Source organism: Dromiciops gliroides, chromosome 3, assembly GCF_019393635.1.
Source record: "Dromiciops gliroides isolate mDroGli1 chromosome 3, mDroGli1.pri, whole genome shotgun sequence".
Lineage (NCBI taxonomy): Eukaryota > Metazoa > Chordata > Mammalia > Microbiotheria > Microbiotheriidae > Dromiciops > Dromiciops gliroides.
This window is the reverse complement of record NC_057863.1, coordinates 568,825,280-568,844,499: the sequence shown is the minus strand read 5'-3', so window position 1 is coordinate 568,844,499 and position 19,220 is coordinate 568,825,280. Positions and strand designations below refer to the sequence as shown.

The following is a 19,220-nucleotide window of genomic DNA, read 5'->3' as shown; positions in this document are numbered from 1 at the left end:
TATATATATATATATATATATATATATATATATATTTATCTCTGGAACTTTTATTAAGGCCTTTCCACCTTGGGAGGACCTTCAAGGACATGACCTTTGCTGGGGTAGACCAAGAACTCTACATGATATAGAGCAGAACTTTTACAATGGAAGGATATTTGGTGCCAGGACTTTGGTTCAAATATTGGCACTGCTACTTTATCTCTCTGAGTCTCAATTTCCTTATCTATAAATCGAGGTGGTCGGACCCTCATGGTCATGAATGGCCAACTTCCAACTCTAAATTTATGATCCCAAAGTTATGCCGTTGGCAGAACATTTTGGCCTACCTTGATCACTTGATAGGTGTTCATAAGAAAATTTAAAAGGCCTTGTTCGTAGAACACAGAATTTTAGAGTTGGTAAGGAGCTCTGTGGCCATCTATTCCAACCCATATCTGAAATCTTATAACATACTTGGCTAGGAGTCATCCAACCTAAGTATTAGCGCGTACATTGTAGTTTCCTAAACCCTAGCCTTCTAGCCCCACAATTGTTATCACTTTAAAGGAAGGGACTATTACATTTTCTTTGGATCCCTAGTACTTAACACAGTGTCTTAAATATTCTGGGAAATTAGTAAATGGTTGTTGAATCAAATTATGAAAGCAGGGGTTCAAGAAGATTAACATAGCAGTGTTGGGCAGGATGCATTGGAAGGGTGACAGACTGGAGGTCATGAAAGCAATCAGAAGACTGGCTCAGGTCTAAAGTGATGAAGAGCTGAATTATGGTGGTGGCCAGGAAGACTGCAAAGGAAGTCTTGTTAGAAATTGGTAACTAAGTTATGGAATGAGGGAAAATAACCAAAGATAAGCCTTGGGTTTAGAACCAAGGTGGCTAAAAGAATGGTGACCAGTAACTTAAGGTGAGAAGCCAGGAGGGTTGCTGAGCTGGTTTTAGTCAAGCATATTCCCACATTACAGCCCATGCATATATCCCTCCCACTCCATGTCAGTAATACTCTTCCTCCTCAACCCTGCCTTTTAGAATCTCTGGCTTCCTTTAAAGCACTGCCCATGGACTACCTCCCACACAAGACCTCCCTTGACTCCCTCAGGTGCTAGCATCTTCTGTTCTTTGAAATTACATTGTGTTCCTTTGCATCTACTTCCTGTTTTCTTCTTTGTGTACATGGTGTACCCCCTAATAAAATAGCATGTAAAGTCCTTCAGGGCAGAGACAGCTTCATTTTTGTGTCTAGCATAGTGCCCTGGATGTAGTAGACATTTAATATATGTTGAATTGAACAAGTGAAGTTTTGAGGAAAGTTTAAAAATATTTCCTTTCATTTCTTGGATTTTGGGGGTTGTTTCAGTTTAATTAGAAAGCAGAATTCATAGTAAGATGTTGTATATGGACACACCTGCAGGAAGGGCTGGCTAAAGCCATTGATAGGATATTGTAGAAGTCATATTGAGCCTTGAGGTGTCTTGTTGTTGCAGAAGCCCATAGGGTATGTGGGGCTCCACCCCAGGGTACCTTCAAGCTTCTGGGGATGCCTTAAATCAAGATATGATATGGACCTTTGAATGAAATGTATGGTACAAGAAGCACAAATTTGGCCTCTTCCTCTGGCCTTTGGCTGACCGTGGTGTCCTTGTGTTTGCTCATGATCTAGAGTGATCGAGATTGCAGCCTGTCACTCTGCCCACACTTCTGCCGCCAAGACCCAAAGTGGCCACATTTACATGTGGGGCCAGTGTCGGGGCCAATCAGTGACTCTCCCACACCTCACTCACTTCTCCTGCACAGATGATGTGTTTGCTTGCTTCGCCACACCAGCTGTATCATGGCGCCTTCTCTCTGTTGGTGAGTTTGATAACTGCTGATTTGGGGTGATGTCTGAAGATATGGGGGGGGACTGTGGGGAAGCAATGATGATGACATCACTTATGTGGTGTGTGGTGTTAGGGAAGGGCAGCTGTGGTGCCTTTTATATAATGCCCTTCAAATGGTGGGTGACTTATTTTCCTGTGATAATTTAGAGCAAAAAACCCCATCTTTTATGTCTGTGAACTAAAAGCCTGCTTCCTTTAGCCTGGAAATTCTTAACTTGTTTTTAACAATATTTTGGTGACTGTATTTCAGTATAACAAGTTTTCTTTGTTAGCCAGTGTATTTTATTTTATGCATTTAAAATCATTATGAGAAGGGGGCCAAAGGCTTTACCAGACTGCCAAATGGGTCTATCTGTGACACACAAAAAGGTTAAAGACCACTGCTTTAGACCTTCCCTGGAGCTAGGGGAGTTAGATGATCTAATGGGTCCCCAAAATGATTTAGGCATACCCCACCTAACATCATTAATTGTTTCTGCAAAAAGTTGGCATTAGCTGAAACAGTTACCAGGGCAATTCCATTGGAATAATGAGATAGTCAATAAATTGATATTAAGGGGAATTGATACCACCGTAGCTATGGTACTGGCCTGGACTATCATTAATCACCCATTTGGCATCTCGGATAATTGTCCAAATGACTTCATCTTAGCCAAAAGGTGAAAAAGTAATTGGTTTGTTACATATCAAAGATACTGCAAAGCAGTGTTGGTTGGGACAGTCCTATGTGAAATGTATTTTGGAATCATTTAATATCTGTTAATAGAATTTGTCAGTAAAATTAGGTACATTTATTTTAAAATAAACAGTCCAAACTCAGGCTAAAAAACAGCCTTTTATTATTGATAAATTATTAATATAACACAATAAAATATTACTGTTTGTATCTTATATCATAAATTATATTGTATATTAATAAAACACTATTTCTTAACAATAAATTATTAATATATAATACTTTTATTTTTATTAATGTATGGGTACTTCTACCATCAATGCCAATATTCCCCTTAGATGATGGCCTTTGATAATTTCTATGACGAAAAAATCTATCACTTTGCAACTAAGCATGGTGCTGAGATTCTCTAATGGCAGACATGAAGTTAGTTTGTCACTGGGCTCAAGCCTTTCCAGCTTGATATACCCTACCAGAGTTTATACTTGCCTTAGGCAGTCTTCTAGAATCCAAGGTTATCCTTTGACCATGATGAAACATCTAACAATGATAGTAATAACTAGAATTTATATAGTGTTTTAAGGTTCACACATTATTTAGGGGATTATTATTATTATTATTAAAACTATCATTTATATATTACTAGGCAACTAGGTGACTCAGTGGATAGAGCCCTGGGCCTGGAATCTGGAAGACCTAAGTTCAAATCTAGCCTCAGATATCTACTACCTTTGTGATCCTGGGCAAGTCACATAACCTATGTCTGCCTCAGTTTCCTTAGCTGGAAAGTAGGGAGAATAATAACGCCTACTTTGCAGGGTTGATCAAATGAGATAATACATGTAAAGTACTCTGTAAACCTTAAAATGGTCTATAAATGGGGGCAGCTAGATGGCGCAGTGCATAGAGCACCGGCCCTGGATTCAGGAGTACCTGAGTTCAAATCCGGCCTCAGACACTTAACACTTACTAGCTGTGTGACCCTGGGCAAGTCACTTAACCCCAATTGCCTTACTAAAAAAAAAAAATTAAAAAAAAATAGTTTATAAATGCCAGCTATTCTAATTACTCTAAGATTTATAAAGTACTTTCTTTGAAATAATCCTCTAAAGTAGGTAATATAAACATATCCCTGTGAGGAAACTGAGGCACAGAGAGATGACTTGCAGCTTTCAGTGTTGGGGCCTAGAGTGAAACCAGTTTCCTTCAGACTCTAAGCCCCTATTCTCTTTTCTTTACTCTGTGCCACCACCTCTTCATTTGTATTAAGACATTTCATCTTGTGCATTTGAAGCTTCAGCATAAAAAGTTCCTTGGAGTTGTTTCCTGATTGGGATCTTAAACAGAAGTGTGTGGTAGACTTGGGGAATAGGTGAGGAAGAGATTATCTACAGCACATGAAGAGAAATCCCAAGGGGAATCTGTATATCATTCACTGGGAATGGCACTGGGACATTCTGGTCACATCTGTTGCTGAGATCTGAAGCATCTCTTGTTGCCCTAGAGCCGGATGACCACCTCACAGTAGCTCAGTCACTGAAGAAAGAGTTTGATAACCCTGAAACTGCGGACTTGAAATTTCTGGTGGATGGAAAATATATTTACGTGCATAAGGTCCTTCTCAAAATTAGGTAAGGGATAAATTTATTTTTCTGCCTGGGTGGAAGTGGTTTACTCATTAATTTAGGGACACCAGCTATGAGCAAGGCCCTGTACTAGGTGCTGTGGGGACTTCTAAGAAGTACAAGATATCCCCAAAGTCTTAGTGTAGCTGTAAGTTTGTGGGGGTCGGGAGACTCTGTATGAGATTCAGTCCCTGTTAGCAAGGAACCTGCAGTGTAGGGTGGAAGTCAAGATGCATATATGCAAAACATGTAAAGAACCATGCAAGACAGCGTAGAAGTTTAAATGACCCAATGTAAGCTCATTTCTAGTAGGGAATGTTTCATTTCTTGTATTTGTTTCCCCATTGCCACTTGAATGCCTGGCACATAGTAGGGGTTTAATAAATGCTTGCTGATTGATTAATCATTGAGGAAAGAGAGTAGGTGGACGTGGTAAATGTTTTCTGAACTGTAGCCTGTACTATATGATCTTCTTTACATTGTTGTAATAATTAAATGCGATATATTTAAAGTGTTTCTGTAAACTTCAAAAGATATATATATATACATATATATATTATTATTATTATTGTATGTTATTCTCTTGATCTTGCTTATTTCATTTGTCATCAGTTCTTGCCAAACTCATTTATCTTAATTCTTCATATTCCTCAATACTTACTGCACAGGGATTTACACTGACCTAAATTCAAATCCAGCCTCAAACACTTACTATCTGGGCAATTCACTTAACCTCCATTTGCTTTAGTTTCTGCATAGAGATAATAATAGTACATATCTTCCATGATTATTGTGAGTATCAAATGGGATATTTGTAATAATATTTACATCCTTAAAATATTTTAGGTATTTAGCAGTTTGCAAACCTTAAAATGCTATCTAAATGCTAGCTGTCATGAATACTATTATTATTTATCATCATTTACCAAAAAATGTTCAGCCATTCCCCAATTGATGCTCACCCATTTCTCCCCTAGTATATTGTAAGCTTGAGGGCAGGGCTATCTCTTTTTCATTTTTATTTCCCTAGCACCTAACACAGTGGTTAAAACCTAGCAGGTGCTTAATAAACATTTACTTGTTACTTGTTGATTGATTCCTACCACAAAGACTACCACTATGGGCTTCCTTTTTCAGGTGTGAACATTTTCGTTCTGTGTTGAATGGCAATGAAGACGACATAGTAGAAATGGATGAATTTTCATATCCTGTTTACCGAGCTTTTCTGGAATACCTATACACAGACTGTATCAATCTTTCTCCAGAGGATGCGATAGGTAATTATCATGGGAGTCCTGTTGCACCAATAATTTAGTAAGATGTTCATCTTTACAGTGAAAGCATGAAAAGATGGTCCCTGGCAATGTCTATTGACTTGGGCCTTATTCCTCTCCTCTCTTTCCCTTTCTTCTGCTTTACATGCGTAGGGCAGTGGAATCATTATTACTCGTGTTATTAATGGTGTTTTTCTTGACCATTTCAGATATGCCCCCACCATGACAGATAGTTGCCACTGGGACTGCCCCTAAGACATTTGCTTTCTAAAAGAGATGTGACACAGCTAATAGGAAACCCTCTGAAAATCAACACCTTTGCAAATCAACATCCTTTGCAAAACTCCACACACACACCTTTAACAAAAAAACAACACCTTAGCAAAGGCGGTTGGAGTGGGTTGATGTTTGAAATTAATTTTTCCTAATAAATACTCTCACTTTCACCAGGACTGCTAGATCTGGCTACATTTTACAAAGATAACCGATTGAAAAAGCTCTGTCAGCAAACTATCAAGCAAGGCATCTGTGAAGACAATGCCATCGCTCTACTTTCAGCCGCTGTGAAATACGAAGCCCAGGTAAGAAAAGAGATTTAGGGGAAAGGTATTTGAGGGGGCAGTCACAGCTTTATGGAATTGCCACCTGATCTTGTACTTCATGGGGCTGCTGTGAGCAGTTCATCTGAGACAGTGTATGTGCAATGCTTTGTTAACCATAGAGGTTTATTTGAATGTGTGCTATTTTTGTTGCTTGTATTTGGAACAATGACCAGCTAATCAACTGATAAGCACTTGTTAGCTGCCTACTCAATGCAAGGTACCTTGCTGCCCATTGTACATACAAAGACAAAAATGAAACAGTCCCTGTTCTTAAAGATTTTATGTTGTATGGGGGAAACAATAGATTCAAAAATATGCATATAGAAAATATATGTCTGTACATATATATGTTTGTATATACATTTCTATACAAAATCTATTTCCTGTATATTCACATACACACATGATACATGTATGTCCACACATATACAGGTATGTTTCTTTATACATATATGTATGTATACACACATAAAGTAAATACAAGGAACTTTCCAGGGGAGATTTTTCAAAAAAGCCTAGCTACATGAAAAATTTAGATAGTTACTTCCAACTTATGTTCAGAGTTAGATGCAGAGAGACCAAATTTGCTCCATGTTTCATCATTATGGCCTAACCACGCAAAACTGGTCAGTTTCTTCCCCAATTTAAATTACCAATTTAATAATTAGTAATCTATTTCCCTTTTCATAGTAGTATTGCTAAACAATCTGAATTTTAACAGTGTGAGTTTTAAAATTGGATATTAGATCATAAATCTCCCCTACTTAACCTTTCCCTTAATTTATCTCCCAAACTAGTAAATGGAAGAAGCTTTTGGTTTTCTAGATAGACCTTTTTATTTATTGTTATGGTAGTCACAAGGTGATGTTGATTAGAAGGATAGGAAAGTAGAAACACAATACAAATCGTCTTAAGTCTAAGCTTAGTCTATATTCCTTATAAAAACTCACCAAACCGAAAAGGCCACCTTTGGAGAGAGCCCGTCTGTGCCGCGCCGTCAGGAGTCCCGCCAAGCAGGCAAAAGCCCCACTTCCGTTCTCTCCACCCCGGAAGTCGAGTCCCGCAGGCAGTCTGACGTGCACAGCAGGCGGACTGTTCGTCTCCTCCCCAAAAGGGTGGTCCTTGAAAAACTGGCGTCTTTCAGTTATCCTAACCGACTGTTAAAAACTTTCATATTTTACCACAACAGATTTATTCCCTGATGGTGGGTCTCCACTATGTTTGGTTTCTAGCCATTGGCCATCACCTTTATTACTTTGGTGCAGTGTGAGCTTTGAGCTCCACTGTTTTACAGAATCTCATTGCAACTGATTTGATTCTGTGTCCAGATTTGTTTATTGATCTCATTCTAACAAAGTCTGGACCAGATAATCCCATGTGGTGGTTCTCAAGCTATTCAAAAATGGCAGAACCTTTTTTTGTTTTTAACAATATTTTGACAAAACCCTTACATTAAAATCTTTTATAAGTATTTTTTAAAAACCTGTTGCCAAGTAAATCTTGCCCAGTGTTACAGTGGGTGTAGCAAGTGGCAGAACCGACAATAGTCTATATAAAAATAAGTCTGATACAAAATAGAATATGATAAGGGCAAAAGAGAGTCCCAAAGTTCTGTAAGTAAATTTGAGGAAGGAGAGATCATAGACATTTAGGGGATGATCTATAAATGTTTCATGGAAGGATTTCAACAGGAAGAAATGCAGAGGTGTGCATTCCAGGAAACTGGCCTGGATAAGTGTTCAGAGGTATATGATGGCCTTTCGATTGTAGGGGGCAACTAGTTCATTTTGGCTGGGACATAAAGAGTATAAATGTGTGAGTGAATGAATGGATGAATGAATGACTGAGTGAGTTAGCATTTATTAAGTGTTTACCATGTGCCAGGAACTGTGCTAAGTACTGAGGATACAAATAAAAGCCAAAAGAAAGACAATGAGAAGCGTTTCAGAGGGGAAAGTGTTAGGGAATGGTGACTGGAATCAGGGAAATTAACTGAATGTGTCCCTGTCAGGAATGGTAGTAATGATTTGATGACTGTTTTTGGAACTAGAGCTGGGAAAGTGATTGGGAGTAGGGGGCAGGGAGGATGAAAAATGAGCCTGGAAAGGTAGGTTGGAAACAGATTAAGGAAGACCTTAAGTACTAAGCTAAGGACTTTGTATTTTATTTTACAGGAAATGAAAGTTTTAGCAGAGAAATGATAGGATTAGGTAGATTAATTTAGGAGTTGCATGAAGGATAGATTTTTTAGGGGGAAACTGGAGCCAAGGAGAATATCAGAAAGTTATGATAGAATAGTCCATGCAAGAAATGCTGAGGAAGGGCCTGAATTAGAGGGTATTATAAGTGTTAGGGGGAGAGGAAACATATGGGTGCTGTCCTTGAGGTGGCATTGGCCAGACAGGATCCTGCAACACAGAGATGATTTCAGTGCTGATCACTTTAATTATGTGATCAGGTACAATGATTCATACAAAGCCATTTTCTTCAGAAAATTCTGTTCTCCTTACAGCAGTCCATAATAAATTTCATCCAGCTTTTTACAGGTGCAGGATCCCATACAATTTGCATCCAGGGAATCACTTTTGAGATAGAACATAGTAATATAGAAGTGGTTGGATGTGGGAGCTCAGTTTGAGAAATGGTGAGTTTGAGGTGCTAGCAGGACAACCAGGTGGAGTGATCAGAGTGGGATGTATACATTTGAGAATCATCTACACAGAAGTGAATTTTAGCCATAGCAGTGAATGATTCCATTGAGAGAGAGTTTAGAGAGAAAAGAGGAGAGGGGGCTGAGAACATACCCTTCGGAGGCACACACATGTAGGGAATGAGAAGAATTAAATGGATAAGGGAATCTAATTGCAATAGAGTAATCAGGTAGAGGGACTGTGGGTAGACAGTATCATGGGATCAAGGTAAAAGGGATATAACAGAGGAGATAGTGGGCAAAGGTCAGGTGCTGCAGAAGATTCAGGGAGGTTGAAGACTAAGAAAAAATTATTGTGCTTGACAATGAAGAGGTCACTGTTGACCTTGGAGAGGACAATTTGAGTGATGGAGACAGAGTACAAGGGGTTGGGGACTGAGTGGGAGGTAAGGCAGTAGAAATATATATATATATATATATATATATATATATATATATATATATATACTTTTTTCTAGAACTTTAAGAGTGATGAGGAAGAGATAAAAGACAATAGCTTTAGGGGTAGGAATAAAAGGAGATCATTTTTCTTTTTTCAGGTTGGAGAGAGCTGAGCATGTTTCTGTATGGAGGAGAAGGAACTACTAGTAAGAGAGGAAGAGATGTTCTGTTGTTTTGTTTTTTTCAATTAACAAGCATTTATTTTTTCCCCTCTTACCTTTCCCCTCATTGAGGAAAAAAAGCCCACAAAACCCTGCTAACAAACATGCGTAATCAAGGTAAACAGATTCCTATATTGGCTACATACAAAATTGCACGTCCCATTCATGAGAGAGATGGAGCAATCAGTGCAAGGCACCAAAGAAGGCAAGAATAGATGGAGTCAGGGGCAAAATTGTAACATAGACAGAGCAAAAGAACAGTTCTTCACTTTTAAAAGTTTTTATTAAAAAGTAAAAGAATTTTATGTACAGATTTCTGTGTTTAGTATTTGTCTTGAAACTCTTACTAAACTAGAAAACAAAAGGTATTTGCAGCTAAATGGAAGGATGGCTCATAGGTTCTCCTTGGACAGGAAGGGTTTGATGGACTTGGTTTTGTCATGAGTCCAGAAGCAACAAAAAGCATCATTTCATGGGGCATCTCATATTACAGTGCTCATCAAATATGACTAGAAAAAAAATTTCACCTTATGCACTGATACCTATAATGGAAAATGAGAGGGAAAGGGAAATTCTATAAAGAACTCTCTAAATCTTTCTTATTAAATCCAAACATTCAGTCATTGCAATCAATGGGGAGGACAGTGAAAAAACATATTGGAAAATATGTCTAAGAAACAAGAAAGTCCAGAATTTTGTATACCAGACCCAAGACTCACTTATGTGTATCATGAACACTTTCTTTGAGAAAAGAGTCAAGAGGTTCTAGACATGACAAAAACCAAATCGCGTAATAGAAATTAAAACTGATTATTATTTAACCAGAAATTATTCATTCCTGCTATTGGATTTGTGGGAATTTATTGTGATTTGGGGACCCTGCATTTGGGCTGAGATTAAAAAGCCTTAGGCCCCCAGGGTTTTTCTCTGTGTGAGACAGGCTGGTGCCCCACCCCCTCGGCTTCAATGGCCCAGCTGAGAAGCCCCATGGGCCTTGGAGCCTTAGGGAGCACCTGCCAGGCTGGACAGCTGAGAAAAGCCCCAGCTCCCTATGCCCCGAGGGGATCTGCCCGGGAGATCCCAGGCTTGCCCCTGCCAGCCCCTGGTGCTGCCCTGGAGGCCCCGGGTGTACAGTGAGGGGCACAGCCCCCTCAAGCCCTGGGCATGGTATGCACAGGCCCCTCAAGACCCCGGCCAAGGCCCTAGGGCGGCTAACCAATTAGCTAGATGTGTGTTGGGGCTTTGCCCCAGCATTCCCAAGGAGAGAGGCCTTTTATATATGGGGTAGTTAGACAGTCAGGGAGGATGCCAGAGGAATGAGGATGCTAAGGAGACACAGGACGCTAGAAGAAAGTCGGTTGGTACAGAGGAGGCTAAGGAGATGCAGAGAGGACTAAGGAAACGGTATGGAGAGGAGGAGGACACTGAGGAGATGCAGGGAAGGATGCCAGAGAAACGGTACGGAAAGAGAGGGGGCTTGCAGTTAGACGGTGGAGGAGGACACTACAGAGACGCTGAGAGGTCGGATTTTACTTTTGTTGCCTTTATCCCTAAGTTTATTCACCTAAATATATCCTTTGCTGTTAAATGGAAAGAGGCTATTTGCTTATCAATTTGGGAGAAGCAGTTGTGGGAATTTTTAAACAGCCCTAACAGACTGGTTTAGGCAATTAATAGCAGTCAGATAGCCAGCCAGTCGAAAGTCCACAGATTAGGCCCAGTTAGTTAATATATTTTTACAGATTCATTCTGGAATCAGCTACCTGTGTACAATAAGATCATCCATTTCTTAAAGAAAAGATCAAAATTAATGCAAAACTAAAAGACTAAAAAATGAGAAAATCTAGCATGCTGTTAAAACAGTTCTAATTCAACCAATTTATTTTATTTTTATTTTGGGGGGAGCACTGAGGGTTAAGTAATTTGCCCAGGGTCACAAAGCTAGTTAAGTATCAAGTGTCTGAGGCCGGATTTGAACTCAGGTCCTCCTGAATCCAGGGTCAGTGCTTTATCCACTGTGCCACCTAGTTGCCCCCTAATTCAACCAATTTAAATAAGCTGCTGGCCCTCAAAAATAGGGAATGGATAGTGAAATGTATGTGGACATAGGCCTTTTCCTAAATAAGTTTACCCACTGTAAATCAGTTTCCATAATGAGAACAAAAAAACCCCTAGAAACCCCCTCAGCCAGTAAGACTTTTATCTTCTTGGCAGATAAAAAAAATACAACAGCCAAGGGTAATGCCAGGTTAGATATAAATTTATTTTTTAAATCTTATGGAGGAGGATGGTAGAAGATGATGAACCTTATTATTTAATAAAATAGTGAGAAGTAATGGAGGAAAAAAAATTTAAAGAAAGTTTGTCAAAAGAATCATTTAAGAAAAGACATCTGGAGAGTCTTTAAAAATGAAAGTGGAAGGAGGTTGACAAACCATAATGCAATAAAAATAGTCACTAATGTAGACAATGCAAGCAAAATATGTGTATTTTTATGGAGAATTGTTGAGGAAATCCTTGAATATTGAGTAGGTCAAAGAAACTGGAAGGAGTTCAAAAGTAGGTAAAAGTAGGAAAACTCTAGAAAGATTTATATAATAAAATCTTTTCACCATATAGGACACTAGACCACATTTGGATTCCAAGCACTCTGGTCCCAAATGGACAATATGAAGACATGGCAATGGCACTGTAGAAAACAAAGATGAGAAGAGCAGCTTATCTAGATGCAGTATAGATCCATCCTGGAGGTGGCATAATTTTTTGAGGGATAGTCTCAAGTTTTCTGAAAGAGAGGAGGATCCCAAAGGCATAGGAAGAAATCTCAGATCTCATTATTATAAAAGGAGAACATGGGAATATCTATAATTACCAACTCACATGCTGACTTTTCCATCTCTGAAATATTTTTTTTTGTTTTTTTTTGTTTGTTTTTTTTTGTTTGTTTTTTTTGCGGGGCAATGGGGGTTAAGTGACTTGCCCAGGGTCACACAGCTAGTAAGTGTTAAGTGTCTGAGGCTGGATTTGAACTCGGGTACTCCTGAATCCAGGGCCAGCGCTTTAACCACTGCGCCATCTAGCTGCCCCCTGAAATACTTTTTATGAGAATAATCCACACACATAGAGGTGTTATCTCTGATGAAGATATGCAAAAGGAACAGGAAGTATTTCATAATTGATATTCTGTAGCAGACCATATTTTTATAGTTATACAATTGACTGAAAGGCATAGAGAATACCAGTTTCTTTAGCACTTATTTGTTTGTTAATTATAAAAGAATTTGATTTAATAAGACAAAATGCTGCCTTAAAGGCTTTTCTCCAGTTAGGTGCATATGTCAAAATCATATAAGATTTCTTAAAATATATAAGAACAGAGATAACTGTTAGACAACCCAAGGCATAAAATGAAGATGTAGGCTTGCCAAAGGTGTTTCCTGCTGCCATGAAAGTTGACTTGTGCAGAAGCCAAATTGAAAAGGGGGTATCTATTGCTGTTGAGATTCTCCAAGTGCTTCTGTTAGTAAATGACATTGTTATAGGGCCTTCTCAATGGAAAGGGGTGGGGGAAAGGGAATAAGCATTTCATTAAGGGCCTGATACGTGTCAGGCACTATGCGAGGTGCTTTTACAAATTAATCTCATTTGATGTTCACAGCAACCCTGTGAAGTAGGTGCTATTATTATCCCCATCTGAGGCAAACAGGTTAAATGACTTGGCCAGGGCTACACAGCTAGTTAGTAGTGTTTGTGGCCAGATTCAAATTTAGGTCTTCCTGACTCCAGACCCAAGCACTCTATGCTGTGTGCCACCTTGTTGCCCTTATGAGATTCACAGTCACTTAAAAGAGTTCAGCCTAACTATCCGAGTAGGAAAAGCCAAGTGGATAAAGGCCGTTGGTTAGCCTGTGACATGCAATTGGATGGATAACCCATAGAACTAGTTAATCAGTACATATGTCTTGGACTGCCACTGAAAATGGACAATGAGCTGGCCCCAGAATCAAGCAGCAGGTGGAGATCAAAGTGGGAAATTTTAAGTTCTTTTCATGAACAAGCTTCTTGCGGAAATTTGTCTATTTTCTTAATGTTAGTATTTTTCTGGTGAGGTTGCATCACTATAATTCATGAAATAGCACAGTCTTTGAAGAATCAAGGTTGATGATCATCCAGTGAATGGATGCTATCAGAGAAACATGGCTGGAAAAAAAGATGGACCAATCACCAAGCAGAAGTAAGAGAGAGATAACCAATGGTAGCCATGCAGTGGATATTGAGAGAAAGGACCTTGCTATGTAGTAGATTATGGGAGGATAGGGACAAAAGTCACATAAAATGGGCAAGCATAGGTGTATTCCGATTTCCAGAGTACCTGCATCGATGAGATCACAAATCAAAGTATTTTGTTTCTAAATTCTCTTGTGATTTTGCCAGACTTATGGAACTCATTTTTAAAATTTTCTAACAGCATAGTATATGTCTAGAACACTAGAAGTAAACAGATATCTGTGTTTATTCTATTTGGGATTTGGCACTTAGCCTAGATTTGTAGATATTTGTTTATTTGTAAGTTTGGGTCCTTAACACACTTGACTTCCTATTTTTTTAAAGTTTGAGATTTTGCCTAATTATCCATAAAGAGGGACTGGTAAGACAGAAAAGTAGTAAAAACAAACCAAAAATACTAAGAATATGTGTGGATTCTAGTTATTTTATTTATCTTTGAAGATACTGACACATTTAACATTACATGATAAGTGAAGTAGAGAAGTGCAAAAATAAACTTCTTTGTCAAATCTTTGAGGATCAATGTAGCCTTCTTGGAGACTTCACTAGACCGATCTGCTGATCAAAGATTCAGGGATTGCTAGAGTTGGAGGGGACCTTGAAGGTCATTTAGTCCAAAGGTGTCAATATGCAACCCATGGGAATCCATTTCTGTTAGAGTTGACACCACTGTTCTAGTCTATCCCCATAGCTTCATCTCTGATCTGATGTTTGGATTCCTGGAACCAGTGGGCTTTTTGAATGTTTGTCCATTGAGTTGAGCTATGCCATCTCCCCCTACCTCAGTTTCTCTCCATTTTTGCTATTAAAAGTTCAGCCTCTGATTCCAGTTTTTTATACATACTTTTCTGATAGACTGATTTCTGTTCTGTACATGACTGGACAAGTTCATCCATTGATTCTAGACCAATAAGAAGCCAACCTTTTAGTCACGTGATCGATTTTGACTGATTTGTAAGAGTTTTAAAATTTTGTAATTTTTCCATATTTGTTGAATTTACGTCCCATTATCAACCTGACAGCAAAGTGGACAGGTTTGGAACCCACTGAATTATTTCTTGGTACCCAAGGGTTTCTTAGACCATAGCTTGAGAAATACTGATGTACAAGCACTTTCTGATAAGGCCGGTCTAACAAAAGACTTCATGTACTTTTTTTGCCTTTAATAAAAACGTTAAAATGTGGGTGGCATTTATGATGCAAGAAAACTAGAAATTCAGTGATTTCTAAGAGCATTTTCTAAGAACAATAGTAGCTGACATTTATATTGCATTTTCAGGTCTGCAAAGCACTTTACCTACCTTATCTCCCTTGATCCAGTCTCAGCTGATGACTGATGGTCTGAGGCAGAATGTCTGCTGATCTCATCCTTTCCAAAGCTTACATTTGCTCTCTTTCTCCTTTGAAGGGAGAAAAACCAGTGACTGTATGTAGGCTGGTAGGAAGGAACCTAGATGGCATGGTCCTGTCTCTCAGTCTCCTCTTTTTTCCCCCTGCTACTGTCAAAAGCTGTTTAAAGCACTGAAGGAAATGGAACAGGGGAATGTCCCACTTGTAGCAAAATACGCTTCCTGCTTTCACAGGCTCTTAAAATTGGAAAGGACAGCAGAGGTCTGCTCACACAACTCCCTCTATGATATCCTCGCCTCCACTTCCTCTTTTGGACAGCTCCTATTGTTAGGGACTTTTCTCTTAGTTCTGCCAAAATCTGCCTCTAGTTTCCACCCATCCATCTGCCCTCTGTATCCATAAAGAACAAGTCTAATCTCTCTTCCACAGGATAGCCCTTTACATTCTTGAAAATCCCCCCTCCCAACCCCCCGAGTGTTCTCTTTTCCAGGCTAGTCATCCACAGTTTTTCAACTGCTCCTTCAATTGAAGGACTTTCAGTCCCCACGCCATCCAGATTGCTTCGCCTTGGGTGGATCCCAAGTGTCCTTCCTAACAGAACAGAGGATTCCAGCTGGGATGTGAATAAAGCCAAGTCCTGTATAGCAGGAGCTGTAACAGCCCTCCTTTTGGACACCATTTCTTTTTAACATGGCCAAAGATCACACTGACCATTTTACCTGCCATGTCACACTGGGGACTCACTTGGACCTTTTTGCTCCATTAAAATCCCCAAATCATTTTCACATGGTGTGCTGCGGCTACTACTCTGGTGTGTTTAATCTTCAGTGAACAGATTCCTGACTTCTTTCATCTGAAACCTCCTATGTGTGTGGCCTTCCCCCACGACTGTGTATGATGCTCAAGAGCGAGGACTGTCTCGCTTTTTCATTTGTATCACTAGCACTTGGCACATAGTAAATGCTTATTTGTTCATTCAGTTCTCTAATATAAATAGTAATTGCTGTTCTCTGTGAGAAGTGCTTATGTAGAAATCCAACTTACAACTACTTCTGCTGTAAACGATTCTTGGGAATATTGGGACTTTCCTATCAGTCGCCTCCTTGGGGGCGGGGTATAAGCCCTAGAATTTTGTGCTAGGTTCCTACTTCTCCTTCTGCATCGCATATTTTTAAGATGGAATGGTCACTTCCTCCCCAGATGTCTATCAACAATTGGGTCTTCCTTCTTAGTCCAGTCTAGAATAGTAGTTACCCTTATTACATCTTCCATCTTTTGAAGAATGAAATGATCATTAGAATAAGTCATGGGGCAACTAGGTGGCTCAGTGGATAGAGCACCAGCCCTGGAGTCAGGAGGACCTGAGTTCAAATCTGGCCTCAGACACTTGACACGTACTAGCTGTGTGACCCTGGGCAAGTCACTTAACCCCAATTGCCTCACCAAAAAAAAAAAAAAAGAATAAGTCAGGAATTGGTCAGTCGCTCTGCTTTTAGTTGGGGGCCCATTCCAGCAAAAGTTAAGATAGTTTTTGGTCTTTGCATCCCGAGACAAGGCAACAGGTGTTTATTAAGCACTGTGGTAAGCTCTGGGATACAAATCCAAACAAAAAGAAAGACAGTCCCTGCCCCCAAGGAGCCTTCATTCTTATGGAGGACAATAACAAATGAAAGGGAGTTCACAAGTGGCAGAGGAGAGGTAGAAAGTGGAAGAGAGGTGAATATGCCCTCATGGTTTTGAAGTTCAGAAAATCAGATTCACAGAAAAGAAGGAAATATAGGTTGGGCAGCAAGAGTCCCCCTCCAAAATAGAGGCACAAAGTGGAACTCAGTAATGGGAGAAGGGAGCCAGCATAGCAGATGAATGTTTCAGGGTGAGGAGGCTCCAGGTGCTGAGGGAGGTTCCAGAGTGAAACTGTAGCAGAGACAGGTATGGAAATCTAGAAAGTCTAAAACACATCTAAGAGGAAAATTAAAGTTGGCTGACCTAGGCCTCTCTCCAAAATGGAAGCCCCAAGAGCAATTCCTCAATGAGAGAAAGGAAATATATTACCTTGCACATCATTGTTGTTCAGCTGTGTCCAACTCTTTTTGACCCAGCGGACCTTTGTCTATATCTTGGCAGAGGTACTGGAGTGGTTTGCCATTTACTTCTCCAGTGGCAAATAGAGGTTAAGTGACTCAGCCAAGGTCACAAGTGAGGACGTTTCTGAGGCTGAATTTGAACTCAGGTCTTTTTTTACTCCAAGCCCATCACTCTATCCATTGCACCACCCAGTTGCCATTGTACATCATAGCAGTTAATAAATGATGGTTGAATTGAATTGTTAAATGCCATATCATGACTGTCATGTTTCTGTTGCCAAATCTTATTAGATTCTACTTGCCCTTCTTTTTAGGAATGTTGAATGTTGAATTTCATTATATTGCAAATGACTGATATGAAATCCCATTTTTCTCCCCTAGGATTTAGAGGAATTCTGTTTCCGATTTTGCATCAATCATTTGACTGTAGTTACACAAACTTCAGGCTTTGCAGAAATGGACCATGACCTTCTGAAGAGCTTCATCAGTAAAGCAAGTCGAGTTGGAGCCTTTAAAAATTGATCAACAGCTACAGCCAAGAAGGGGATTGTGGTCCTTTCCAATTCCCATACAAAAGCTTGAGAAGAGCAGCTTTCACTTAATTAATGGCTTGATCAGTTACCCCTAGCAGAGTACACATCTCCTGAGGGCAGAAGTGCAGTGAGAGTCGACTCTTCTCTATCAGTATCTGCCTGAGTCCACAGTTTACATAGAAAGTCGAAAATGAGCAAGTGCTACCATTTCCATCCCAGGTTCAAGTGCTCCATATGTTGCAAACCCTTTATCAGCTTTTCCACTTTTCTTTTCAAATCACTTCAGACAGAACACCTTTATACTGGTTTTTGTGAACAACAGCCTCAGGTCATAGGATTTCGTGCAACGTGTCCCATCATTATGCAGGTCAACATCATTCTGATGGCTTAACAGGGACAGACAGGGTGGCTATCTTTCCATTCACGTTAGGCCCAGAGTTTGGGTTCTGAAGACAGCTACAGTAGATAACAATTAGAAAACATGGTCTATGTTTGAACGATTATGGTCAAGTGTCAAGTTCTCTGGTACAGTCTTCTAGAGATAATGTCTAATTCTCTAACATTCATTAGCCTTCATAAAAGTCTTGCCAATGGAAGAATCAAAGGTCCAAGGGCTAACTTTACTATGTTGTTGCTTTTTTTTTTTAAAACTGGGTCATGAATTCCTCATCTGGGGATATTAAATACAAAGCCTTGATTCTGAATGAATGTTATCCTGAGCTCATCTGCCTTACATATGACAAAAGTATCTTTTGTTCCTCTTTGGGTTAACAGGGATGTTCTTCCCTGCATAATGATGATTATTGTTATGTATATTCCTTAAGGCTTTTGTGTTACTCTGAAACAGGTCAGTCATACTGGAACCAAAAATCAGAACGTAATTTTAATGGCTAAAGAGACCCAGTAGTCATATTTTGTGGAGATGACTGACAAGATTGATTTTCAGATTCCAATTCAAATTAAGTTATCTAATTGCAGAAGTGAAACTCAAGTGGAAACCAACAAGGAAATATAAAAAGTACAGATCTCAATGCCATATTATGTAAAGGGGAACATTTTAGAGTTAGAAATCGCATCCTCTACTGATCTAATATTGGATAAGAAAGTGCTTCTCTACAGATAATAGTAGAATAAGTGGTTTTTTTGCCCAAGAAGAGGAAAAATGAAAAAATACTAACAGTTCCTTGCCTCTTACATGCAAATAAATCCATCTGGTAAATGAGATTTGTGTTTTCTTTTTTAAAGCAATTATTTCAATAGCAGGAAGTTTCAGAGATGCCACAGCCTACAACATATGTGGTTTAACAAAAAGAATATAAGTACCATTCATTCTACTGCTGCTGATTTCTCATCTGCTATGGTCAATTTTGACCTCTTGATTTCTGCTTGTTCAAATTTCTCTTCTGGTGGTGCTCAAGTTTGAGGGTTCTTTCTCTAGTAAAGCAATCCAGACTTTAAAGCACCATATATGTGTATATGTATGTGAAGTATGTATATGTGAAACAGATTTGCAAATTTAGAGACATCTCCATCCCAAATGTTCTCATGGATTATTTGTGCCCAACCTATGGTAGATAGAACCTTTCAAGTTGTACCT

The 19,220-nt window shown here is 39.3% G+C and overlaps 1 protein-coding gene across 11 annotated transcripts in view; it reads left to right on the top strand.

Moving 5' to 3' along the window:
- The window catches only part of RCBTB2 (RCC1 and BTB domain containing protein 2), a 70,191-nt gene extending 51,346 nt beyond the window's left edge, over window positions 1-18,845 (top strand). For 10 of the 11 annotated variants that reach the window (XM_043990567.1, XM_043990562.1, XM_043990563.1 and 7 more), the window contains 5 exons: window positions 1,661-1,851; window positions 4,061-4,187; window positions 5,319-5,458; window positions 5,906-6,036; window positions 17,472-18,845. In XM_043990567.1, coding sequence (XP_043846502.1) covers window positions 1,661-1,851; window positions 4,061-4,187; window positions 5,319-5,458; window positions 5,906-6,036; window positions 17,472-17,612 — 730 coding nt within the window. In that variant the 3' untranslated portion in view covers window positions 17,613-18,845. Of the gene's footprint in view, window positions 1-1,660; window positions 1,852-4,060; window positions 4,188-5,318; window positions 5,459-5,905; window positions 6,037-9,306; window positions 9,355-17,471 lie in introns of all 11 variants that reach the window. The other variant, XM_043990568.1, reaches the window with a different exon arrangement.
- The last annotated feature ends 375 nt before the right edge of the window (window positions 18,846-19,220 follow it).